This window comes from Chenopodium album, chromosome 17 (genome assembly GCF_948465745.1).
Source record: "Chenopodium album chromosome 17, dcCheAlbu1.1, whole genome shotgun sequence".
Lineage (NCBI taxonomy): Eukaryota > Viridiplantae > Streptophyta > Magnoliopsida > Caryophyllales > Amaranthaceae > Chenopodium > Chenopodium album.
This window is the reverse complement of record NC_137850.1, coordinates 45,046,459-45,073,146: the sequence shown is the minus strand read 5'-3', so window position 1 is coordinate 45,073,146 and position 26,688 is coordinate 45,046,459. Positions and strand designations below refer to the sequence as shown.

At 31.2% G+C, this 26,688-nt stretch overlaps 2 protein-coding genes across 3 annotated transcripts; one reads left to right on the top strand and one right to left on the bottom strand.

Moving 5' to 3' along the window:
- Positions 1 to 955: 955 nt before the first annotated feature.
- Positions 956 to 4,807, bottom strand: LOC145589878 (D-ribulose kinase-like). Of its 2 annotated transcripts, none has more exons than XM_081646574.1 (9): positions 4,578 to 4,807; positions 4,253 to 4,470; positions 3,580 to 3,719; positions 3,147 to 3,399; positions 2,912 to 3,044; positions 2,540 to 2,628; positions 2,054 to 2,331; positions 1,362 to 1,431; positions 956 to 1,269 (listed from the first exon to the last, which is right to left on the bottom strand). In XM_081646574.1, exons 1-9 carry the CDS (start codon positions 4,633 to 4,635, stop codon positions 1,078 to 1,080), a joined length of 1,431 nt encoding a protein of 476 aa, XP_081502700.1. In that variant the 5' UTR covers positions 4,636 to 4,807; the 3' UTR covers positions 956 to 1,077. The 2 variants fall into 2 exon arrangements, with proteins under 2 accessions (XP_081502700.1, XP_081502701.1); XM_081646575.1 differs by having other exon boundaries at positions 1,142 to 1,278.
- Positions 4,808 to 16,328: 11,521 nt separating this feature from the next.
- On the top strand, positions 16,329 to 26,448 carry LOC145589876 (kinesin-like protein KIN-7D, mitochondrial). Its single transcript, XM_081646573.1, has 25 exons — positions 16,329 to 16,985; positions 17,106 to 17,206; positions 17,375 to 17,464; positions 17,718 to 17,770; positions 18,611 to 18,676; positions 18,874 to 18,927; positions 19,143 to 19,202; positions 19,293 to 19,371; positions 19,456 to 19,523; positions 20,258 to 20,314; positions 20,411 to 20,515; positions 20,693 to 20,797; positions 21,073 to 21,180; positions 21,284 to 21,415; positions 21,502 to 21,675; positions 22,010 to 22,192; positions 22,681 to 22,821; positions 23,217 to 23,336; positions 23,477 to 23,527; positions 24,119 to 24,166; positions 24,266 to 24,409; positions 24,758 to 25,489; positions 25,667 to 25,793; positions 25,879 to 25,993; positions 26,089 to 26,448. Exons 1-24 carry the CDS (start codon positions 16,663 to 16,665, stop codon positions 25,962 to 25,964), a joined length of 3,207 nt encoding a protein of 1,068 aa, XP_081502699.1. The 5' UTR covers positions 16,329 to 16,662; the 3' UTR covers positions 25,965 to 25,993; positions 26,089 to 26,448.
- Positions 26,449 to 26,688: the final 240 nt, after the last annotated feature.

Genomic DNA, 26,688 nt, shown 5'->3' with positions numbered 1-26,688 from the left:
AAAAAAAATAAAGGGAGTACTATGTAGTGACATTTATTTGTGCCATATAATATACTAGTACTGTATTTATCTGCTTTTATTAATTCAAATGATATACGAGTACTGTATTTATCTGCTTTTATTAATCCAAATAATATACGAGTACTGTATTTATCTGCTTTTATTAAACCTTCATAGTGAGACTGTGATAGTAGAAAGCTATGTTTCATCAGACAGAAAATAAGGAGTACAAAACCCTAACCCATCAAGAATAAATGTTCCCTAAGATTTTGGTAAAGAACAATTGGGATAACCGGCTTAAATCAAGGAAAAATGCCCAAAATCAACAAATAGATATGGCTGACATTAGCCTGACATGAGCATATACGTTTTTTGCAGTATTTTTTGTGTCTGTTTTTGGCACTACTCTTTAATTCTTTATATGCCGAAAAATCTACACTTCTTCAATAAATCAAAAGAATACATATAATCCCCTATATGTTTTTTTTGCTCAATGAATTAAATTTTGATCTTGAGCTACATTCGGGTCAGTATGTAAAGGCTTTTTGGGTTGGACCAAGTTATGGCATACAAATGTGGGAAATTGGGTTTGACTATGTGCTATTAGAATTTTCGACCACAGTTATTTGGTTGATCATATAAAATTCCACTTATGTGTGATATAGGTAAACAACTTTATCTATACAAAGTACATAGTATGATGTTATCAAAAAAAAAGTACGAAGTATGAAGTAAAACTGCTTAGAAAACGAATGTTTTTGTCAAACAAATAACTTTTCATTTTTTATTATTCTTATCAAATCAAACAACCATTTATCATTCTTTGCACAAATAAATTGCAAGTTTTATTGAAGATTTAATTACGGAGTACAATTTAAAAGCAACAGAGATGAAAATTTAACAAAATGAACTTGTATGCTATTAAAAAAATAATAATAAAAAAAAAATGGGGCCATAAAAAATAGAGCACGCATTCACAAGTCACAAATTCAAGAAAGGATAAGGACAAAGTCCTAATTTGGGACTTCCAAGTTATATTAGCAATGGTAGTAAAGCATAAGCTAGATTATTTCCTTATTATCTAGCACCCTTCAATGCCAATAGAGCAGCACCATAAGCAGCTTCTGTTTGAACAGCGCGACTGACTGGCAAGCCAAGCACTCTCTCTCGAATTTTAGTCCATTTATCATTCTTTGAACCACCTCCGGCTGTGAAAACTTCATCTGCTCCAGTTGCCCCAAGATCTTTAAGTAGGCCATAACCTTTTGCCTAAACAGCCTTAAATAGGTAAGGTTACAGAGATGGGAAATAATTGCAAGTTATAAGTATATAGCTGAAGTTTAAGGGAGATTTTAGTATACCTCTATGCGTGCAATGGATTCTAGAACACCATGCAAGTAATCAGAATCACTATCAGGACGCGGATGTAATCTGCGTGGTCAGAGAGTAACACATAATTCAGCTGTGCAAGCCACTAAACATACATTTTAATAACTGGAAATGTGCAAATCATAAGCACGTTAATCCTTAACTCCCTAAGAGACGATGACCAAACACTAAAGTAGTCATCAAAATCATCAGATAGTTTTCTCAAGACTCAAAAAAGTTTTGCTCAGACAAATTTGCTGAAAACTAAAGACTTTTGTATGCCAAAATTTAATTATTTTGAAATTACTTGATATCTTGAAGCTAGTGTACAGAATTTATAAAACAGAAAAAAGCAGCAAGAACCACGGCACCTGTGTGCTAATTAGTCCCTCCCAAATCCCAAATTCTATGACAGTATGCCTTAATCCTACTCCTTTTTCTTGTAGCTTACCAATCCTTTTAAGCGAATAGAAGCCAAACTTAGCAAACCAACATCTATTGAGTCTTTATACTTCGTATGTAATAATAATCAAACTAGTATAGATAAAGGTCACTACATAAGTATAGAATTGAGTTCCATCTCAGTTCTCTGACAATAAAGATGCACACATTAGACAAATAGTGTTGCCAACCATATTACTTGATTTTCACAAAGTATGCAGTTAACATAAGTGTAGACTCTTACCTGGGTTGCATGTCAGGATCTGCTACAGGAAATCTCTCTCCAACAGCTGGTAAAGGGTAGTAATCCAGAGAAGAGGGTAGTGCAGGATTTATTTGCTCACTCAACTTATCCAGCTGCTCATCAGTAAAAAGTTGTCTCAAGACAGCCCCTCCTGTGTTCGAAGCTCCTCCAACAAGCCACATATCATCAAGCCGATGGCTGTATACTCCAAATCGCGCATCCTCAACCCTGCTTTTACTTAATAGTTTTATTGCAAGGGTTGAACCCAAAGATGTTACCTAGAAACAGTTAGTTAACAAAAGTTATTTGCATAAGTCTCAATTGTAAAGTAGGAGTACATATTGACTCAAGGCAGAGGAACTTCAACCCCAAAGCTTTGCAGTAAACAACCTGCAGCTGAGTGATGATTTTTTAAAGACAAGATTAACAAAATTGTTACAAGGGAAACAAGGGTGATGACTGTTATGTCGTAAATTTAAGTCTCACCGCCTTTCCTGGTTCTGTGGCACGAGCTGCAAGAAACGCGGCAATGCTATCAGTTGTTCCAGCACAAACAACGCAATCCTCAGAGAAACCTGTCAAGCATTTCAATGATTAACGCCAATATAAGTCAAATCTTACACAAAATTTGACAAAATTATCATTGATTTCTGTCCTCGTATTGAATGATGAATGATATGAGCTACTGTCACCTTGTTACCTCCCTGCATACAGCTAGCAAGGCTACAACTTAGAGATAAGAGCCCCTATAAAAATCAATTAGGGATTGCAAACTCAAATCAAACTCAAAACATGCATCTTACAGCATACGTTATTTGACTATATAGAGAATTTTCAGAACAGAATAAAAATAGATACCCAATCTTTTTCTGACATCCTCTTTGACATTTGCTATTGCAGATCCTGGAGCTAAAATAGAAGGCAAAACGCTCGAGTAAGGTTGTGACAGCAGCCAAGGTGGATAAGAATCCATCTCAGGGTCAAAACCAACCTACATAGTACATACACACAAACCCCATCAGTAAAGCACGCAGTCCCTAGAAAATCCAAGTTTGAGCGGAATGAGAAGCAATGGAGCCAAGAAGCAAAGTACCTTCAGAGCATTGTTGTAGTCCGAGATGCCTAATTTTCCATGAAGCAGCCAAAGTAACCAATCTGCTTGATGCAATAGTGCAGCAGAATCCTTGTTCTGGCTGTCAGAATTCCACCAAGAAACCAGCTTGCACAGCGTAGAGGAGCCAGTACAGACTGTGTGATTTGGGGGAGCTATGAACTTAACTGCTGGTAAAGCATCCGGGCAACTCTCGTTATACAAAAGAGGCCTACATAATGGCTCCCCTGTAGAGCTGCATCCACAAGTCTAAATGCTACAAATTCATATACCACTATAACAAGGGATAAAAAAAACAACTACTTCCTCCGTCCCTAAATAATAACAAGCCACATGAAATTGAGTACAGTATCATTATTCGTAAGGCAGTAAGTCCACAACAACATTAGGCAAAATGGAAGGTAAAGGAGTTTACCTGTTAACAATCATAGTTGTAGCAGATGTACCATCTATGGAAATGGAAGCAACAAGAGGCCGAAGCTGTACTGGAACGTCTTCAAGCAATGAAAATAGTGTTTCTTTCCATGAGCGCGCCCAGTCAACAGATTCTCCATCCTTTCTAGACATTTAACATAAATGTTAATCCCAACAAACTTCATCACTAGGTCCTACTACTAAATACTAATAATCAAGAACTTCTCTAAATTTCTGCCTATTTTATACCAATTCACCTACTAGCTAATTTGCCACAAAACATTACACAATACATACATCAATTTAGTACAAATTATGTTCCATATAAATGCCAATCAAATACGAAGTATAAAGTCAAATTAAACAAATGCAATCTTTGCCAATAAACTAGCTAGCCCAATTGATGCTCAAATAATCATCAACTAAAGCCATAGAAATTTGCCTAGCCTGACAAATGCAATCTTAGCTAGTACGAGTATTTATCTACTCTCCGATGTTATAATATCACATGCATTAGTACGGGTACAATCTAGCTTTAGTAACGAATCAATATTTGTACTGCATAACACTTATCGAACTTAGCTAAACTTATTTTTCCATTCCACAAATCAAATTTCAAGCAACATGATAAAATAACATAATTTTTTGAACAAAGTACTAAAATTTGAGCATACCAAATAAAGAGGGTATTCTTTCTTGCCCTCAGCAATAATTTGGGCTTGTTTATCAATTACAGCATATCTAGCCCCTGATGTACCAAAGTCCATTCCAAGGTACAATCCTTCTGAATTACCATTTTTGCCCTTTTCAGGGCTCTCCATTGATGATGATATCTTTGAGCAATAAACCTTTGTTCTTCTAAATGCTTTATGTACATTTATATTACCATTTCCTGAAATATAGAGTCCAATTTTTTTTAAGAAAATATTAATCTATCAAACATGTACATTAACAAATTAAAATAAAGAAAAAGGGGAGAAAATTAAGAATTAAAATTACCTTGATGAATGGGAGAAAAGGAGACATAGCATGTTATAGGGTGGACTGATGCTTGCATTCTCTTCCTGATTTTCTGCTCACTATTCCTCTTGGATAAGGCAATGTGGCAAACTTAACCAAGAGCCAATCCTTTCTTTTTGGTTTAAAGGCAATTCCCAAATAGGAGCCAAATTAAAATTAAAAATTAGATTTCTCGTAAAAAAAAAAAAAAAAAATAGACGGACTACTAAACTAAAATAACCTAAACACCAGTAAGAGGAAAGTCTTAGGATCCTCAAATTAGCTTGTTCAGATTTAAATGTAGATTAAAGAAAAAGTAAGGCCCATTTTTCCTTTGGGCCTCTAACCAGAGAAGTTGAAATAGACGTTAAGGACCACCCCTAATGAGTATTATTGACCCTATTTATTAATTTATGTGAAGGACAATTATTGAATTATATTATCAACAAAATCCAAAGTTGTCAATGAATATCCAACGTTCATTTTGTTGCTAATTATGTACACGTATGAGATTTTAATTGTTGGTCAGATAATAGCTTTTCAGTTCCCTAGTAGGACCAATTTGATCAATCATCATAAAGACACAAACATTATTGTAAATTGTTCATAGTATTCCATTACTCCACAATGCTATCTAGTATCAAAATTTTGCAATCTTATGTATCTAATTCCTATATTACAATACCAAGTACTCCCTCCGTTTTTTTTTATTTGTATCACTTTGAATTGCACAAAGTTTTAAGAAAGTAATATAATATTGTGAGTGGGTGAATAAATTATTATATTAAAAGTAAGATGGGGACCATGAAAGAAAAAGTATGTGAGAGAGGATAAATATTTTTATTATTTAAGTGGGGACCATGAAAGAGAGAGAAATGATAAAATAAGTTAAGTGGGGTTTAAAATGAGAGAGAATAGTGATAAAATATAGTATAAAGTTACCAAAAATATAGAAATGATACGTTTAAAAAAAAAACACCTCAAAAAAAAAGTGATGCAAATAAAAAAATAACAGAGGGAGTATATATTTTATCATTAGGATCCTCGTCCAAAAAGAAGTTGGTCAAGGACTACTGAGGTGGTAAATCGTTCAAGTGTCGAGTTATTAATTTTCTGACAAGGGTATTGTACCTATCTACTGTAAAGAGGTATTCAGTAGGTGGTTAGCTCAAGAAATTGGTCGAATATGCATGCGTGTAAACGAAATCTAAAAGCTTTATGGTACAAGCCTCCAAGGCTAATAAATATAACACGAACAATAAAAAGGAGATCGAATAATATATAGAGTAACAAAATAATGAAAGATGAGATCTGCCAGACTATACAATATGCAAAAAGATGATGAAGCTTCTACAAAAAAAAAATAAAAAAAAATGTGTGGAACACACGTGGCAAATAAATAGAAGCCCCCTGGCACGTGCGCAAGTAGTGTATAATATGCGTAACACAATATCACGTGGTAGTAATGGGAAGTGACAGCTAAGAATAGCACTCGCTCTCAGTATAATACAATTATACAAGTGACCAAGTGTGTGTATGTAGTTACTCCGTAGTAGTAGTATAAAGATCTAAGAAGGACCACAATATATATACTTCCTCCGTTCTTTTTTACTTGACCCGCTTTGACTTTTACACTATTCACCATCCTTCCTTTGACCGTCTTTTGTGAATGATATATAAGGAAAAATATATTCATGTGGGATCTTTTTGAATTTGTCACAATAAGTACTATCATAATATACAACTTTTATAATTTTTACTTATGGTGAACTAAAGTTATTGATCGCTTAAGTTTTGCATTGGCAAGCGTGATAAAGGAAACAGGTCAAGTAAAAAAAAACAGAGGAAGTAGCTTGTAATTTTAGGCATCAGAAAAGGGTGGCATAGGAGAAAAAAGATGGTCTCTCTATATTACTAATCATGGATAATTGAGCATTCTTTGCTTGTACTCTTCTTTGGCAAGAATATTTGTTACATGATGAGTGGGTCTTGCACCTTCATGGTAGCACTTCGATATCCATTGTTTGTATTCTTGTATATGGTACGTCACCAGACGGATTTTGTATAATCTTATTATGTGAGATTGGATTAACTATCATCATATTGATTCTATTGATCGTAATAATGATTAGTTACTTTTAATTTGCGTTTTTTAATGATTCGTAATAGATTTAGTGTATTACAATTCTACACACCGGAGGGTTGAGGCTCTTTCATTCGTTCCACTTTATACATTTTCTTAATACACTATGAGCAATTGTCTTTATATTATGTCAGTGTGCTATATATCTCGAGGTTATTTACTATCACTCACTTGCTCTTAATTGTAGCCTAAAACTTTTGATGATTTGCATAATTATTAGATTTGGCTTTATCTGTAATTTCGAATAATATCAAATTTAGATACACATTGAATTGCATGAAATACAATAATTACAAAATACGGAGTATGATAATTGTGTTCTATGTCATCGATTTATATTGTTCAAGTTTGTATTGAATTGAATTTGGATTTCTCTCAATAATTTTGAGTTAATTAATTAAATAGATAATTCTCCTTGTCATAAGCTCTAGTTACTTTACCTTTATGTCAATATTTAACCTTGGGCCCTTTGTACAACTTTACACTTATTGAGTTCAATAATTAGTTAGAAGAGGTTAAATATGCATATTATTTTAAACCAATAGCTATCTGATAAATTACCTAACAAACTATTGAAATTATTAGTGTGCTTAAGATTTGAGTGGAGAATGATTAACTAATAACCAAAACAAGGTAAAAAATAATATAAACTAATTAAGCTATCACATCATTTTTGGCCCCAATTAGATATCATCCTCATAGTAGGTGGCATGGTTGATTTAAGACAAATCTATCTAAATATTATCAAAAGGTTATAATAAATTTATGTTAATTAATATGGGTGCAAGAAAATTATGTCTCACCTTCAATTCCTAAATTGCGGGCCACTATAAAGAGAGGTGGAGTGTAATCAATCACCTAGCTAATTTAATTTAATTATTTTGTTTAAGATATTTTGAACATACAAGAGGCAAGGAAGCAGAAAAATCATTACTTTTTATTGTTAAGGTTCGTTTAAAGTGTGGACAAAGAGACAAAGCATGGTCTTATTAGGATGTGTTTAATTAGCATGGAAAATTTAAGTCTCGCTAATAAGGTTATCAATGTCGTTTCAATTTAATTAGATGTCTCTAATTAGACGGGGCTGATATACGAACAATCGAAACTATTGCATTAGGTTGTATGAGGGTTTAATGTTTAGAAAAAAGTATACGACTTGTTATTTTTAAACACTCTTGTTAAATTCGGTTATGAGAGTACAAAGTACTTTATGGTTCTTGTACCTTTATGTTTTTTTTTCTTCTAATAATGTATTGTTTAAGATCTTTTTCATTCTTTTTTATTGAGGTGTGTTTAATGAGGAAGCTATAGATAAATTGATTGAATTGTCAATGTGGGACATTTAATTGATTTTTCATGGATATTTATAGCTTGGCTTTTGATTTAATTGTATAGTTAAGAACTCCCGTCATCAAAAAAAAAAAAAAAAAAAAAAAAAAAAAAAAAAAACATGCTAAGTACTTTTTTTTTTTTTTTTTATAACAATAAACTAAGAATCACTTTTGCTAAAAATTACTCCTTTCATTTCAGAATATCTAGGACGTTAGGATGGGCATGTAGCTTAAGAAAAATTTGAGTGAGATCATTTAATACTTTTGTTTATTACTATCTCCGTTTCATATTATTTGCAACGGTTATACATTTTTCCTCTCTACTTTATGTCAAATCGTTGCAAATAATATGAAACGGAGGTAGTATAAAAAAAATTCCTTTCTTTTTTTAAAATAAATGTGGCTAAAATTGTATCGCAAAAATTAATGGGACGTGAAAGAGTAAGGAAAATACTAGTTTTTAATTAGTAGTCTCATGCTATATTTAATAATGTGTTAATTATTTAGAGATGGATAAAAATAAGAGTATAAGACATATGTCCGTTATTTTAAAACGAAAGGAGTATAAAAATTAATAAATTATAAAAAGAACTAAATCAATAGGTCTAAGTTAGTTTAGCTGGATAGTAATTTTTATTTTATTTTATTTTATTTTTAACGGTATATTACGGAAAAAAAAAGAGCCTCAACCCTATCACAAAAATGGGGGTTTTGAGAAATCGAACTCTCATGATCTATCTCATCACTTGGGGGGAGATGGAGATAACCATCCCTCCATCTCCTCAATCATCGCCTCCTCGGTTAGCTGTATAATGATGCAACTAAGAATTTGTTGGACTAAATACACAATGAGTTGAGACTAGAGAGTATGTATGGGTGTAGTTAATTAGAAAAGGGGGCCCATAGTGATTCTAACTTAAGGAAGTGGTATCATGTGCAAAAAGGTTCAATGTTCCAAAAGCCAACCAACTCTCACGTGGATTTGGATCTCTTTCGGGTCCTCTTTGCCTTTCTAATTAATTACTTTGCCCTTCACAAAATCACACTTGTTAAACCCAAAATCCTTTATCTTTAATACGGAGTACATTCTACTCTTGCTATTAAAGATTTATTCTATTTACCTTATCTTGTAAGAGCATGTCCTTTTATAGATTGTTCGGTGTTATAATCTCTAAGGCGCGTCTAAAGCCCTAAATATCTTTATTTTTGTACTCATATAATTATAAAAAGTTTATATTAAAAATTATGTCTCAGAGAAAATATGTTCGTTATTGAATTGAAATGAGGTAGACTTCAGCGTTTATCAACACACAAATTTGACAAAATTAATATACTAAAGTATTAAGGGTCTGATTTACTGAAAACAACTGAAATGAACTGATTGTGAACTAAACTGAACTGAAATTAAACAAAACAAACCCTAAATTGTAAACACAACCATTGAAAATTATAAGAAAACGGAAGATAAAGGTAAATGATTGAACGGTTGACGTGGTGAGACTTCATTACCAAAGTACTCCGTAAATAGGTTTAGGCCCTGTTTGGCAATTGGCTGTTGGCTGTTGGCTGTCGGCTGTTTTAGTTGGCTGGTTTGACTGGCTGTTTAGATTGGCTTTTGAGTTGGCTGTTTGACTAGAGTTGTAGTGTTTGGTAAATTGGCTGTTGGGTGCTAGCTGTTGTTAAACTATATTAACACTAATGAACTAATATAGTACTTTAATATTAATTAAAATAATAAATTATTGGTAATTATAATTGTAAATTAATTATTAATTATTTACAATAAGGTTACAATAATTTAATAATAATTAATTATAATTTAAATTAATTAATTATTGGTTAGAAATTACTAATAATTGTATATTACTCCATTTTAATACTAATTATTAAAAACTAATTATTCAATGATAATAATTAATTATTAATTATTAAATAGTAATTATTAAAAACTAATTATTAAATAATAATAATTTATGTTTCAAAAAAATATTAATTATTAATTATTAATTATTAATTATTAATTATTAATTATTAATTATTAATTATTAATTATTAATTATTAATTATTAATTATTAATTATTAATTATTAATTATTAATTATTAATTATTAATTATTAATTATTAATTATTAATTATTAATTATTAACTATTAACTATTAATTATTAATTATTAACTATTAATTATTAATTATTAACTATTAATTATTAATTATTAATTATTAATTATTAAGTATTAACTATTAATTATTAATTATTAATTATTAATTATTAATTATTAACTATTAACTATTAATTATTAATTATTAATTATTAATTATTAATTATTAATTATTAATTATTAATTATTAATTATTAATTATTAATTATTAATTATTAATTATTAATTATTAATTATTAATTATTAATTATTAATTATTAATTATTAATTATTAATTATTAATTATTAATTATTAATTATTAATTATTAATTATTAATTATTAATTATTAATTATTAATTATTAATTATTAATTATTAATTATTAATTATTAATTATTAATTATTAATTATTAATTATTAATTATTAATTATTAATTATTAATTATTAATTATTAATTATTAATTATTAATTATTAATTATTAATTATTAATTATTAATTATTAATTATTAATTATTAATTATTAATTATTAATTATTAATTATTAATTATTAATTATTAATTATTAATTATTAATTATTAATTATTAATTATTAATTATTAATTATTAATTATTAATTATTAATTATTAATTATTAATTATTAATTATTAATTATTAATTATTAATTATTAATTATTAATTATTAATTATTAATTATTAATTATTAATTATTAATTATTAATTATTAATTATTAATTATTAATTATTAATTATTAATTATTAATTATTAATTATTAATTATTAATTATTAATTATTAATTATTAATTATTAATTATTAATTATTAATTATTAATTATTAATTATTAATTATTAATTATTAATTATTAATTATTAATTATTAATTATTAATTATTAATTATTAATTATTAATTATTAATTATTAATTATTAATTATTAATTATTAATTATTAATTATTAATTATTAATTATTAATTATTAATTATTAATTATTAATTATTAATTATTAATTATTAATTATTAATTATTAATTATTAATTATTAATTATTAATTATTAATTATTAATTATTAATTATTAATTATTAATTATTAATTATTAATTATTAATTATTAATTATTAATTATTAATTATTAATTATTAATTATTAATTATTAATTATTAATTATTAATTATTAATTATTAATTATTAATTATTAATTATTAATTATTAATTATTAATTATTAATTATTAATTATTAATTATTAATTATTAATTATTAATTATTAATTATTAATTATTAATTATTAATTATTAATTATTAATTATTAATTATTAATTATTAATTATTAATTATTAATTATTAATTATTAATTATTAATTATCAATTATTAATTATTAATTATCAATTATTAATTATTAATTATTAATTACTATTACTAATATTAATTATCAATTATTAATTATTAATTATCAATTATCAATAATTAATAAATTATTAATTATTAATTATTATTAATCAGAAGTTAATTATGTCAACAAGCCAAAAGCCATAAGCCAAAAGCTGCTCCAACTAGCATTTGGCTTTTGGTTTAAAAGCCAGCTTTTCAGCTAGTTAAAAAAGCCACTAACCAAACATGTTTTTTGGCTGTTTGACCAACTTGAAGAAGCCAAAAGCCAAAAGCCAGCTGAAAAGCTGGTTTCCAAACACCCCCTTAGTCGTTTAGATACTACTTTTGTTTTCAAAAGTTTGACTCACTTGCTAATTGTGTGGTCAAACTAATGCCTTTTATCGCCTTTTTTATGCAATAAATAATCCATAAATTAACATGTGAATCTTATTAGATTCTTTTTCTAATATTAATTTTTTTTTTATAATTTTAATCTACATAATATCTGAAGATATTCATGGTCAAAGATGTACATTAAAAACCGCGCCAATGCAAAGTGAGTGGATTTTCAGAAACAGAGAGAGCATGTATTTCATTTGTTATTTTATGTTTGATATTCATTTGTTTTATGTTTGATATTTTATGTATTTCAATGTATTAATTTTCTATGTTCTTCTGAATCTCTTTTTTTTTTTTCGAGGAAAAGATAGCAGAGCAATTTATTAAGTAAGATCATTCTCCGCAAGGTGTTCTTCTGAATCTTCTCTAATTGAACCATTTATAATTTCATAAATTCACATATTTTCAAGGTATGTAGTTCAACTTATCTAATTTTCATTTATCAGATTCAACGTATATTGTTTGTAAATAGTGTAGATTTATCAAAAACAAACATAAATTTTGAACCAAATTTAATTTACAATTAAACTAAGTTCAAATTAGTGAATATAGGTACTGTACATAGGTAAATACAAGTATACAACGCACCATAAAGGCATATAAAGGGAGTAGTCTAATTGTAATTATTATGCGGTAATTATCTTACTCCGTAATTACTAATTTACCGAGGAGTAGTATGAAAGCAAAGCCAAACATTAAAAGACCAAAATACCTTGATTAGTTGAAAGTTTTGACGAAATTTGTGTTTTACTTGCTCCAGCCTTCACCTTTTTACAGTTTACAACTTACCTTATCTGACCCCCCTCGACTGCAACTATGACACACTCCAGTAAGTAATGTAAAACTTCCCGCCCATTTCCTTCTCTTTAAACTCTACCTTTTCCCATTTATTTTTTAATTTTTTTTAAAAAAACAACTCATCAACTCTCGTTTTCGCTCTCCTCCACGTCATCACTCCCTTCCACATCACCCACAATTGGAATTTTGAATTTGTCAAAATAATCCAAATAACTGATAGCTATTCCTATCCTATTGTCCTCGTTTAAACAACAAAAAAAATTTAAAAATTTTGTTCTTTTATTTGTTCTTTCTTGCTATGTTCCTATTGACTTTTTGGTTATCAAAGTTTAATAATTGGTGTCAAGAAGCTCCGAAATAGTATATAATTATATATCACGAGTTTGTGGATGAATTGATTTTTCTTGAAATTTTAGCCGTTTAATTAAATAAGAGGATACATTAAGAGTTAATTTATAAATGCCTGGATTTGTGGTTGTTAAATACAAATATATTTTACTTTATCGTTGGTAATTGGTATTCATATATACATTATGAGTACTTGAAATGAAAAACTCTAATACAATACTTTGTATAAAAGCTACTCCGTATATTTGAGGTTGTTACATTTAAAACAAAAGTTGTGACGCTTACTTTATTTATTTATTTATTATTTTTTTTCATATATTCTACTTGCAAGGTACTTCGTAGTCAAACTTTTTTTATTATATATTTTGATTCAATGTCTAGTTTGATTTCACAAAATCAATATTTTAATTACTATATTAAAAATATTTATGCTTAATACTTCGTATGTTGTATGGAAGCTGTATGGAAGCTACGTTACAAAATATCCCATTTGCCAAGCATCAATAAAGAACTTAACCACATATATATTTAATTATCTATTTATACAAAATACAATAACTTGATCCTATAAGAAATAAAATACGAAGTATAAAAAAAAGTATACATATTAGGATAAGTTAATGACATTTTACTTACAATTATTAGGTAGAAATAAGAAAAATACCAAAAAAAAAAAAAAAAAAAAAACATTAATTGATACATTTACACCGATCACCTCTTGATTTTATCATCATAAGAAAAATACTCCCAACTATTGTCTATTGCCTCAACTAATTTAATAAGAGTCAAGCATTTCTTAATTAGAGTAAAAAAAATTTCAAACTGAATCTATACTTATTAGTATTTAAAAACTCTAATCATGATACACACATGTTTTCATCCTATGTTCACTTCTCCAATCCAATGTGCCAAGTGTTCACTATTCTAATTCAATGTGCCACATGTTCACTATTCCAATCAAATGTACCACATGTTCAATATTCTCTTTTCAATTCATATATTCATTTATATTCATTTATTTGTATATATTCATATTAGTATTAAAAGGGTTAAGAATTAAAAGTTAAAAATAAATAATATTAATACTACATTTTTTTAAAAACTAATAATAATAACAATACATAATAATATTAATATTATTATTTTTTGATACTACATTTTTTTAAAAACCAATAATAATAATAATAACAATACATAAAAATATTAATCTTGTCGCACTAAAGCACCTTCCATATTCCATATTACAAGCAATAATAATATGACCTTCAAGGCTTCCACCTGTTGAAGTTAGAATCATTTCCCTTTTTTATTTTTAAAATTTTTTATTTTGGTTTGAGACACATAATCAATTAATCATCTTCTACCTTTATTACCTTTTTATTACACATTAATGATTTCTAATATGGAGTATTTGCAAACCCACAACTCTTCCTCTTCATAATCCCCTAGCTGTTGATCAATGTTCATCGGCAAATTGTACCCATAACTCTTCCTCTTCATCTCCCCTCTTCAATTCCCACAAATTAAATTTCTTAAATCATGTTTTCGGTTACAAATTTTGCCCACAATTATAATAATGGTAATGATGATTTTTGGGTATTTATTCACTCATCTCTCAATGCAATATTAACTCTCTACAACATAGTACCTCCATCATCAAATCTATATGCAGAAATACCTTCACATTTGGTGAATTTCTATCATCTTGTGGTTTTTTTTTAAACATAATTATTCTTATTATTCTGATTTTGTTGATTTGTTGAATTTATATATGACAACCCGCAATTAACAAGATTTATAAATTGTTGTTTGATTTTGTAGAGAGCTAGATGCAAATTGAAGGTTGTTGCAAGAGGTAAATCTCTTCGGCTACTTTAATCTACTATTTGGTATAAGCTTCAACATTTTTGGGGAATCAACATTGTGTTGTTGCATTAGCTTATCTGAATTTGGTTTGTTTTTCCTTCTCTGTATGTTACTTTCATAATCTATATTCCCAATAGATGTCGGTTTCGGCATAATTTGATTGATAGTGAGTCATAATTAATACGATTCAGGTTATAGTTTATCATGAGTTGTCCAACAATGACCAACCGAAGTATCCTTTCAGTCTAAGTGTATAGTTGCAAAATTACGGCTTAACACCCACAATTAGTTGATGTAATATAAGATTGAAAAACGAAAAACCCTACAAATTAAAGGAAAGGGACTAATTATTGAATTGAAAACATGTGAAAAAATTATTAGACGAAAGTCAAGAACTTTAAAAGGAGTACCTTGATGAAAGAGGGAGATTAGATTAAGGAATTGAAAAAGTTAGTCCATGATACTATGAATTATCTTTTCTGAATCATTATATTATTGAACTTTTGAGATTTTATTGCTTTTGCTATTTATTTTTCACTTTCTTCTCTGTGAAATAAGTATGTGATACTCTTATTAAGACATCTTCAATTTAGCAATATTGTACCCTACTCAATAATTGTTGGTGTGTGATGCATAATCATGGAAATGATATTTTTGAATTATTAAAGTTTCTTGGTTAAAAAAAGCCCCTTACTCATATCAATATTACTAATTCACAGGAAAGACGACAGCAGCCAAGAAATAGAAGAGAGTCAACAGCAAAAATAGCAAAAAGAAAATAGAAATACTGATGCTACACGACAAAGAATGATATCTCATTCTCATCTATCCCATGTAACCATAGTCACTTCAGACATATATTAAATAATAATTTGATCTACAATTTAATGTAATACAGAGTGTTAATTTTATTTCCCAATTTCAGTTAGATTATTAGCTTACACTAGAATTAATTTAAATCTAATTAGATTACCTACAAATGTGTTTTCATATGTAATCATGGACAAATTTTCCTTAAATTAGATGATGCACTCATCTTTTCTTCCCTAATAAACCAAGGGGTTTGTTAAAAATAATTTGACATGTTCATGCTCAAGAGTGGATTACTTTCATAATAATTATTAAATCCATACCCCCAAAAAAACCAACTAATAACAAGCCCGTACATTGTACGGGCCTAAAGACTAGTTAATCTATAGAGTACTCTCCCTCCACTCCCGCCACCTCAGCTCTCTTCTCTCCCCTCCACGTCACCCTGAATTTGAAAATTTGAATTTCACTCTATAGAAAAAATAACCCACTAAATTACAAACTCAATTAAAAAATAAATAAAACTATTTTGACAATTACACCGTCGTCCTCATTACTTCCTACCTCTCTCCCCAGTCACCAGTTATTGGTCATCTTCTTCCTCTCTCCTTCTCTCTTTCTCTCTCCTCCATTTTCTCTCTCTTCTGCAACTCTCAAACCTTCCATTTTTCTCTTACTTTATTAATTTAAATTATTTGAATTCATTTTCAAACCTTCAAAATAAATAAAAACATAAACAAAAATGCACTTCCTTTTTTGTCATTGACACCATGTGGAATTTCTGACAAATTCTTCTTCCCACCACTTTCTCTCTCCTCCATTTTTCTTCCAAATTCATTCTTCAAATTGTTGCATTTGACCCAAAAACGGCGTCGTAAGTAGATGTCGTCAAGGGCAAGAAGTAGTTCACCGTTCAGCCATAATCGGAGAACTTCTAGTCCCTTCTCTTCTTCTTCCTCTACGTCGTCGTTTATGAACGCTAGTGGCCGGTTCATTCCCCGGTCTAACAGCTCTTCTTCTTCCTCTTTCCACGGTTCAACCGGTAACAACACTTACGGTTCAAGATCCATGACTCCGAACCGGACTTATGGCGGTCGCTCTCCCGTCGCATTCTCTCCTTCCGATGACTTGCTTCCTGAACCGTTCGATGCTCCTAGATCCACCGCTGATAGTATCTCCGTCACCGTCCGATTTCGTCCCATGAGGTTACTTAATTCTATTTAATTTCATTTTTTAAAATTCAAAATTAGATCTGAAATTTTATTTATTTATTGATGGATCTTAATTTTGAATTTATTTTTGAATTTTTTTTTTTTTTTTTGCAGTGATAGAGAATATCAGAGAGGAGATGAGGTATCATGGTATCCAGATGGTGATAAGACTGTAAGAAGCGAGTATAGTCCAGCTACATGTGCTTATGCATTTGGTAATCAATTTTTCTATTTTTAGGTTTTAATTTAATTGAAGTTGGATTAAGTAAATAAAGAATTAATGTAATGTGGTTGATGAATTGTTGATTCAATGCTGTTGAGTTTGATTTTGATTATGGTGATCGTAGCAATCGGTTGATGTTTGATTGAATTTGTGTTGGCAGATAAGGTTTTCGGGCCGAATGCGAATACGGAGGAGGTTTATGATGTTGCGGCTCGGCCTGTTGTTAAAGCTGCAATGGATGGTGTTAATGGTATGTATTGTGTAAGGGTTGATCGGACTGGAGTATGTCGTATGAAATTGGATTTATTGTTTTGATTTTTGGTATTGAGGTATAATACTGTTACCAGTGATGATCAAATGGTAATTGATTTGTAGTGTTTTAGATTTTGAGTGTAAATGCAACGGCTAGTGGTGATCTCGTAGTTGCTTGTACTGAAGGAATTGTTTTTTTCCGACGGCTATTATGGATCAAATGATGTGACAGTGCACTTTTGATAATGCAGGTACAGTGTTTGCTTATGGTGTTACCAGTAGTGGGAAGACACACACAATGCATGTAAGTGGTTAAGTAGCTGCCTTTGATTGTTTACATTATGTTCGTGTTTATTATTGGCTGCATTAGATTTATCGTAATCCAAATAACAAGTTGGGAATCTTGTGATCAATTAATGAACTTATCTACCGAGATTAACAGTTTCTCCCCGTATGTTAACTCTTTTGGCAAATAAAGTCATTATGTTAGATTTGGGTTATTTACAGTGACAATGTTGATGGAAGCTGCAGTAGGATGGATCTTTACCTATAATTTGTAGACAACTAATCGTTTTAACAAATTATAAACATTATTTTCTGATTCCCAATTTGAATAGATATCCGAGTAGAATGCCATTGTCACAATTCCACCAATCTCGTTCTTTTATCACCACCAAAAGCTATGGTCATTGTGATGAATGAGAGGAGCTATGGTAGGAAATATACATCTCATTTTGTGGGAAGCAATCGTGCATTTTGTCATACTCTTAAATATCTAATTGAACTGTTATGGAGTAGAATGCATGGTTTTCTTGACAGACATTGTCACAAATACAATTCCCTCAAACTTGCTCTTTAACCACCATTTAAGCCATAGTCTCTTGAATTGACAGCATGAATTATGAAATGATGGGAAGGTTACTCTTTGAGACACTTGTTATGACACCTTTCCTATTGCTGCTTTGGCTACAAGGCCTCAACTACAACTCCTTGTTTGACTAAATTATTCTTAACTTCTATTCATGAGATGTTTAAAGTGTTTGAATATATCAGCAATGTCATTGACTAATGGCTCATGTTTCCTGTTCATAGCTTGGAAAATAATGATCCATTGTCATTTACTAATCTGATGTTGTTTTTACAGGGGGACCAAGACTGTCCTGGTATCATACCACTGGCAATCAAAGATGTCTTCAGTATTATACAGGAAGTAAGCACACTATAGCCATTGGACTATTGAGCATTCGAGCATTCCATTTGAAGCTGCTCTTTCACCGTTTGCTATTACGTTTTTAATATCTTTTACTACGAACCATGTTTGATTATACGTGGGGCTCAACTAGAATTATCATTCTTTATGTCCTTATATTTATGAACTATGGCTGATTTACTTCGCATTTGGTTCAGACTCCTGGGAGAGAGTTCCTGCTTCGTGTTTCCTATCTCGAGATCTATAATGAGGTAAAGCTAACTTTTACATTAATACAGATCTGATAACTGAGAAGTTTGTACTGACTTATAACACAGCATATTGACATTTAATATTCACGATGAAGGCTTTTTTATTGATCTTCCTGTCATGCTATTCTCTTTAATTAAAGTTTTTTGTTTCAAGTATTTATTTCAGGGTTTACTTATGAGTAGAATTGTATTTAATCTGAATCTTGTGATTTCAGGTTATAAATGATTTGCTTGATCCAACTGGTCAGAATCTACGTGTAAGAGAAGATGCCCAGGTTTGTGTTGATTTCAGTTATTGGCTGGAACATAATCTTTCCATATTCATTTGTGACAGTACATAAAAATGATCGTGCAAGATTTTTCAGGGAACTTATGTTGAAGGCATTAAAGAAGAGGTTGTTTTGTCTCCTGGGCATGCATTATCTTTTATTGCTGCTGGGGAAGGTACATTTAAGAGTTTGATGTCTTATGATTTCTTATCTTACCGTCTTTAAGTTCCTGTTATTAAATCAGTTTTTATGCCTGCAGAGCATCGCCACGTTGGTTCTAACAATTTTAACCTTTTCAGTAGTAGAAGCCACACCATATTCTCACTGGTAAAGTTGACTTCTGTACTTTGTGTACTTTATGCTAACTTCTCTCTAATTATGTCTGTTTTTGGTTCTTTGTGTTATGTCTTTGCTGCTGCTCCATTATTTTACTACATTTATTGGAATCATTAGCTGGTTCGTCGTCCATTTGAGACAATCTCAGTAATCTAAAGTGGCTTATAAAAATCTCTCTAAGTAAGACCAAGATTCTCTGTAGTTTAATTATTATTCTGTTTCCATATGCATGGGTTATTTGGGTTTCCAGAAATTAATTGTAGTATGCAGCCTTCAAGCATTGTAAGGACCACCCTCGGATATGTGAAAGTTACTCTTGTCGGTTGGCATGTTATTTGTACTGCTTGATGGCTGCATAGATTGTTAGTTTCTGAAGAATCTTATTGTAGGCTTCATTGTGGAACTGTATCTAGAAGTTTGACAAGATTAGGATGCATACTTTTTTCTTTAACTTTGTTGTCCATATGTATCTAATTTTTCCATTTGCAAGGGGTTTTATAGCAGCCTAAAAAGGGTTGACATGTTAGAAGATGTATTGTCATTTGCAGTTTCTGAGATTACCCACATGTATATGTTCCAAACAGGACCTTAAATTTGTATATTTACTGAAAATTTAGTATAGTTGCCAATGTGGCTTTATGCATAATTTACCGATTTTTACAGTTTGGGCAATTCTGAATTTCTGTTTATATGCCATATTTACTGACCTGTAATTCACTTTGTAGATGATAGAGAGTGGTTCCCATGGTGATGAATATGATGGGGTGGTATTCTCACAGCTGGTACATTTCTGATCTATGATTTAGTGTATGAAACTATGAAATGTGCAATTTTGAAGATTTTGTTGTATGACAATATGTTATTTTATTTTTTGGTAGAATTTGATTGATTTAGCTGGATCCGAAAGCTCCAAAACCGAAACAACAGGATTGAGAAGAAAGGAAGGTTCATATATCAATAAGAGTCTTTTGACTCTTGGAACCGTAAGTGCTCCTTATTTATATCTGTTTTCTCCCAAATAAATATATTTTGCATCGAATTTATGGTGTAGGCGTTTTGCAAGTAGCTGACTTGTCCCCACAGGATCATCTAGCTAGAATTTTTCTTCGGTTGCACTACTGTTTTTCATGCCATATAATGTGCGTTTTTTTGATGTGAAGGTCATTGGGAAGCTCAGTGAGGGGAAGGCATCTCACATTCCTTATCGAGATTCGAAGCTTACTCGCCTTCTGCAATCCTCTCTTAGTGGTCGTGGACATGTTTCAGTAAGTTGGAGATTAACACTAGGGTTCCATGAAGGAATTGAATCATACTTTTAAGATCACTCATTATTGAAACATCTGAAATGCAAAAAGTTCTGGACAATTTTTGATCGCATTCTTGTTTTAATAACTGTCTGTTGCTGGCGTGTTGTGAACTAGCAAACACCGCTGTTTGTATTCGAGTTCATATTTGATGGCACAATCGCACAATACTCTATTTTTGTTTATTATGATTTAGCAACTTTCTTATCACAGGCCTTTTGTTGGTAATTTTGCAGCTTATATGCACAGTTACCCCTGCATCTAGTAGTATGGAGGAGACTCATAATACTCTGAAATTTGCTAGCAGGGCTAAGCGTGTGGAGATATTTGCTTCACGTAATAAGGTATGCCTTATCCATGTGGAGACGTAATCCAACGTTTTTTTGACCATTGGACTCCAGTATGTTGAAAATTAACTAATGATGTATGAAATTTATTATTGTGCAGATTATTGATGAGAAGTCCTTAATTAAAAAGTACCAGCGAGAAATTACAACTCTTAAGGAAGAACTTGATCAGTTAAGGAGAGGAATGCTTGTTGGAGTTAGTCATGAGGAGATTTTGACCTTAAAGCAAAAGGTTCCTTGCTGTTTTAACTAGTACTAATAGTAATTATATTTGCTGTTTTGTATGCATTGTTATGCTTATTCTAGTATTTGTTGTAGTTGGAAGAAGGTCAATTTAAAATGCAATCAAGGCTAGAGGAGGAAGAAGAAGCAAAGGCAGCTCTGATGAGTAGAATACAGAGGCTGACTAAATTGATACTTGTTTCCTCAAAAAACAGTATTCCTTCATATCTGGGTGATGCTGCTGGTTACCAGAGAAGTCACTCTGATGATGTAAGTTCTGCATGATCATAAGTTTATTTTTTTTGACAAGCTTGCCTCCAATATTAAATAGGTTACCTACTACATCGTCTCTTTCTCATGACATGCCTTTTTATTTTTTTCTTCCTTTTTGGCGTTTATACTCCCTTGCCACTTGCCACCAATCCACCATACAGTCCATTATTTCCATCTACCTATGATCTTTGCTTCTAGGCCTTTTGACACAAGGAAAGAAACAAGAGATAGGAAAACATGAAAATTGTCAACTTATTGAGGAGGCCTAGAGTGGCATGTGAACCAATAAAAGCTAACTTGTCATTTGATTTTTGTATTTATCTGGTCTCAGAAATTAGAGCTTGGGGACTGTGAAAACAATAAGGATTCCCTGTCAGCACTGTCAGATCCTACGGTTGATTTCCAACAGAAACGCTCGTCTAGCAAATGGAATGACGAACTTTCTGCTGCTGGCAGCATACTCGCAGAATCTAACGAAGCTGGCGAATTCATCAGTGGTTCTAACCTTACAACTGTATGTATTTTGTTTTATTCAGTCCTGGTACATATGTCTAGTTATGTTTGTTTTCCCTTTTCATAAATGTGAATGATTTATGTTTGTAATTTAATTGAAGGCGTAATGACAATGATTGTTGCTGCAAATATCAAACTATGAAGGCTTCTAATTTTCCTGCTCAAAGTACCACCAGCTTGTTTTAAATTAATCTGAAATTAAGCTATTAGATAGTGCTTTATTTCTGAATTCATTAGCCAAATAAATGACCATACTTCTTTGATCTGAACATTGTTTTTGTTCTGCTTTTTTTGAATGTTACTTTTTGTTTTTTTACACTGTTGTTGAATAATATGATGCAATTTATTGTGAAATTCTTGCACAAGTGTGCTTTTACTTATTATATGTGCTCTTTTACATGTGAGACGAATGCTAAAATTCTCTGTTAATTATCTTCATTGTTGTTTGCTTATAATTTCTGATGCATTCATGTATTTGTTGGGTATCAGGACGATATAACTGCATCTGATGAGATGGACCTCCTTGTAGAGCAAGTGAAGATGCTTGCTGGTGAAATTGCTTTCAGTACAAGCACACTGAAACGCTTGGTTGAGCAATCTGCAAATGATCCCGATGCCGCCCAAAGCCAAGTATGTTTTTCTTGTTGCCCTTTTTCATACAGGTTTTACCATTTTGGAAATCAGTCTTAGTATGTGCTTGTGCTTAGACTAGATGGAGAATTTCGGTGTTAAGTTACTCATAATACCATTATTAATACACTTTGTTAGATTGCTCTAATTGATATTCTCGGATTGCCCTAGGACATAAATTTCCTATAAGGGTCCATTTATATTTTTAAAGTATTGATACCCACTCTATCTATACATGTGCTCCTATATGAACTTATGAAGTCATGGCCTCTTGTTTCTAAGTGAGAAATTTTTGTAGATTTCTAGAATAGCTGATAAATGTATATATATCCATTAATGCGAGTACCCATATTTAATGTTGATTTCTACTGTTCTTATAATTCTCTGAAGTGCAGATCCATAATTTGGAATGTGAAATCCAAGATAAGAGGAAGCAGATGAGGCTTCTAGAACAGCGCATTATCCAGAGTGGTGAGGCTTCAGTGGCTAGTGCGTCATTGCTTGATATGCAGCAGGTTGTCTTCTAGAACAATCTGAATTCCTGTTCTCTCTAGCCTACATCCCTTTTTTTTCCCCCTCTCAACTCCATGGTTTTGTTTGAGTGGGCCATGTGCGATGATGTCGTCTTTTAACATCTCATCTTCCTCTGTGGCAGACTGTTACAAGATTGAAGACCGAGTGTAGCCAAAAGGAATTTGAGTTAGAGGTATATTTCTCTTTGCTTATAAGTCTGAATGACAATGGTTTTCTTTTTTACTGTTGCAGTACTCTTGAAGTGATACTGATACTGTACTGTATCTAACATAGTACATGCACCTGTTTACCATTTAGCACTGCATGTTCACGTAAACTTTGCTTTTTTTCATTATCAAATGTTGTTGCTGTGAATGTTACTTACCATTTCGGAATATCTATATGCATGATAATTTTCTATGCTTCTGGCTATTCTCCTTTCCATTAATCAGCTCATCAAGAATTTGTTGGTACTTGTTTATTGGTTATTTGGCATTGTAATCATTTATTTTTCCCTTTGGCAACTAGCCATTGGAGAGCAACTCTGAATCCTGATTGATGGTTTATGACGTGGATATTTGTGTTTGACTAGTCAAAAGAGTATGTTTAAGCAATTTGAACTAGCGTCCTCTGTGTCTGCTACAGGTGCATTTTGATGGTTGATTTTGTTATACAAATGACTAATGAAACCTTTTTGATTGGTTTAAACTGTGATGAGTTGAAATGACTAATTGTAACAAAAGCATTTTTATCAAGTGGATTCATCATTAATCTTCTCTTGCAGTTAAAAACAGCCGACAACCGGATTCTTCAGGAACAGCTTCAAAATAAGGTATCTTAGTTTTTGTCTTGATTTAGTGTTTCCTGTGTGCTTGGAGAATAAAATTATATGCACTGTTAGTCTTACTTTGGTATTTCCTGTTTCTTACAGTGTGCAGAAAATATGGAACTACTGGATCAATTGAATGCCCTGGAAAAGCATGTGGCTTCAACTGGCGGTGATTTTCCTTTGCCTTCTGAACAGGCCACGACTGATGAGTATACTGAGGAATTGAGAAAGAAAGTTCAGTCACAGGTGAATACTTTTCTTAAGATATAGTTCACTGTTTCATGGACTCTTAATAGTTTTCATAATGATAATGTGAGTTTGTCATGTTGATATCATGAAAATTAGGTGTGCTCGAAGATTGGAATTATAGCCCTTTGCTTAGCTAAACTCTATCTGTGCAATCTATTATATTATATTTAGTTATATATATGGTATTTTTTTTTTTTTCCTTACTATTTCAAACCATTGATAAAACTGTATGATTGTATTCATTTTGTTTTTTGTATAGCAATAATTCATCTTTATCTTATTCATTTAAGAATGTTGACTCTGGAAAAGTTTTCAACCTAAATAAAATAGTTTCTGTTTGTGCAGGAAATGGAAAATGAGAAATTGAAGCTGGAACATGTTCAGTTAGTGGAAGAAAATAGTGGATTGTGTGTGCAGAATCAAAAATTATCCGAAGAGGCTTCCTATGCAAAGGAACTAGCTTCTGCTGCTGCTGTTGAGCTGAAAAACTTGGCTGCTGAAGTAACAAAAATTTCATTGCAGAATGCAAAACTAGAAAAGGAATTGCAGGCTGCTCGTGAATTTAGTCACTCCAGAGGCTCCCAAATTTCCAATGGTGGTAATCGGAAACACGGGGACGGCATGAAAGCTGGAAGAAAAGGTCGATATCCTGGTCGTGGTAATGATGTATCAGGAGGATTTTATGATGAATTTGACTCGTATAATTTGGATCTGGAAGACCTTAAAATGGAACTACTTGCACGGAAACAGAGGGAGGCTGCTCTTGAAGCTGCTTTGGCTGACAAAGAATATGTGGAAGAGGAATGCCGGAAAAAGGTTGAAGAGGCTAAGAGAAGGGAGGTAGCTCTTGAAAATGATTTGGCAAATATGTGGGTGCTGGTCGCCAAGTTGAAGAAAGAAGTCGGAGCTGCTCACGAGTCTATGTCTGATGAGAGGCTTGATAAAGGGGATATTTCGAATGGACAGAAAGCTGTGGAGGTCGAGAAAAATGGCTTCATCAAGGAAACTCAGTCTTTGGAGGTCAACAAAACAGCTCAAGATGCTCCCAGTGAAGAGCCATTAGTTGCTCGGTTAAAGGTGATTATTTTATGCTCAATTTTTGTTATAATTGTACTTCATGGTAACGAGCGAGTCTCATGACTCGTGATGGACAGGATTAATCTTTCAGCATGTACATTAACATAGAACTTTGTGAGCAGAAATATTGGTGATTCAACTTTTGTCCATTAGTAACTGATGTGTTGTAAATATTAGGCAAGGATGCAAGAGATGAAGGACAAAGAAAAACATATGGGCAATGGAGAGACAAATTCCCATCTGTGCAAAGTTTGTTATGAATCACCTACAGCTGCAATCCTTCTTCCTTGCCGACATTTTTGTTGTAAGTTATCCATACTCTTTGTTTTTACCTTTGTTCAACATTTATGCAAGTTTTTCAAAATTAGTTACGCTTGGTCTCTTTGCAGTATGTAAACCTTGTTCACTGGCTTGTTCAGAATGTCCTATATGCCGCACAAATATAGCAGATAGAATTTTCGCATTCACTTCATGACAATGTTTGTTACACCCGTGATTATGAAGGTAATTAACTGGTATGTCATAATTTACTACGATAATCTAGTCTTTTACAAATTTTATGTTCTTAACGATAGGTCTTTTTTGCCTTCATTTTTCAGGGGGTATTTAAATTTTTTTTGCCGTATTTGCTGAGTTTCAGTTCCATGGCCGGTGCAAATTCTTTTATTAGTTAGCCTGTATCTATTCCCCCCAGGTATATTATTTTTCTTATTTCTTTTTTTAGTCCCTCGGCTTTTCCTTTTTCCCGCTAAGGGTTGTAAAAATAAGAACTCAAAATAGAAAAGGTGAAGAATGGTGGGGGTGAGAGGACAGAGGAAACCTACATCAAAAGGTTGCATATTGCCGCATGTTGATTGTTTTCAAGTGTGCAGCAGTGTTGTGATGTATACCCTGTTTATTGTTATTGTATAGAAGAAACAGCGTAAGCTTCGAAAAGGAAAATATGATCTCTATAATCACATTTCTTGCATCAAGAACTTCTTTAATTTCCCCCAACCCCCATGTAAACTATGCCATGAACCGATGTCTAAATTGACGAACTGTCTGTTAATCTCTTGATATAATAGTTTTGATGTGAGACTGTATATGCAATTATGCGTGCAGTTAATCGCAGTTAAGTTAATCAGTTTAGTTATTATCATTTGCAACTCGAAGGAGCAAGATGAGAAGAAACTCCTATGCCCAGTTTTGTGGTAAAT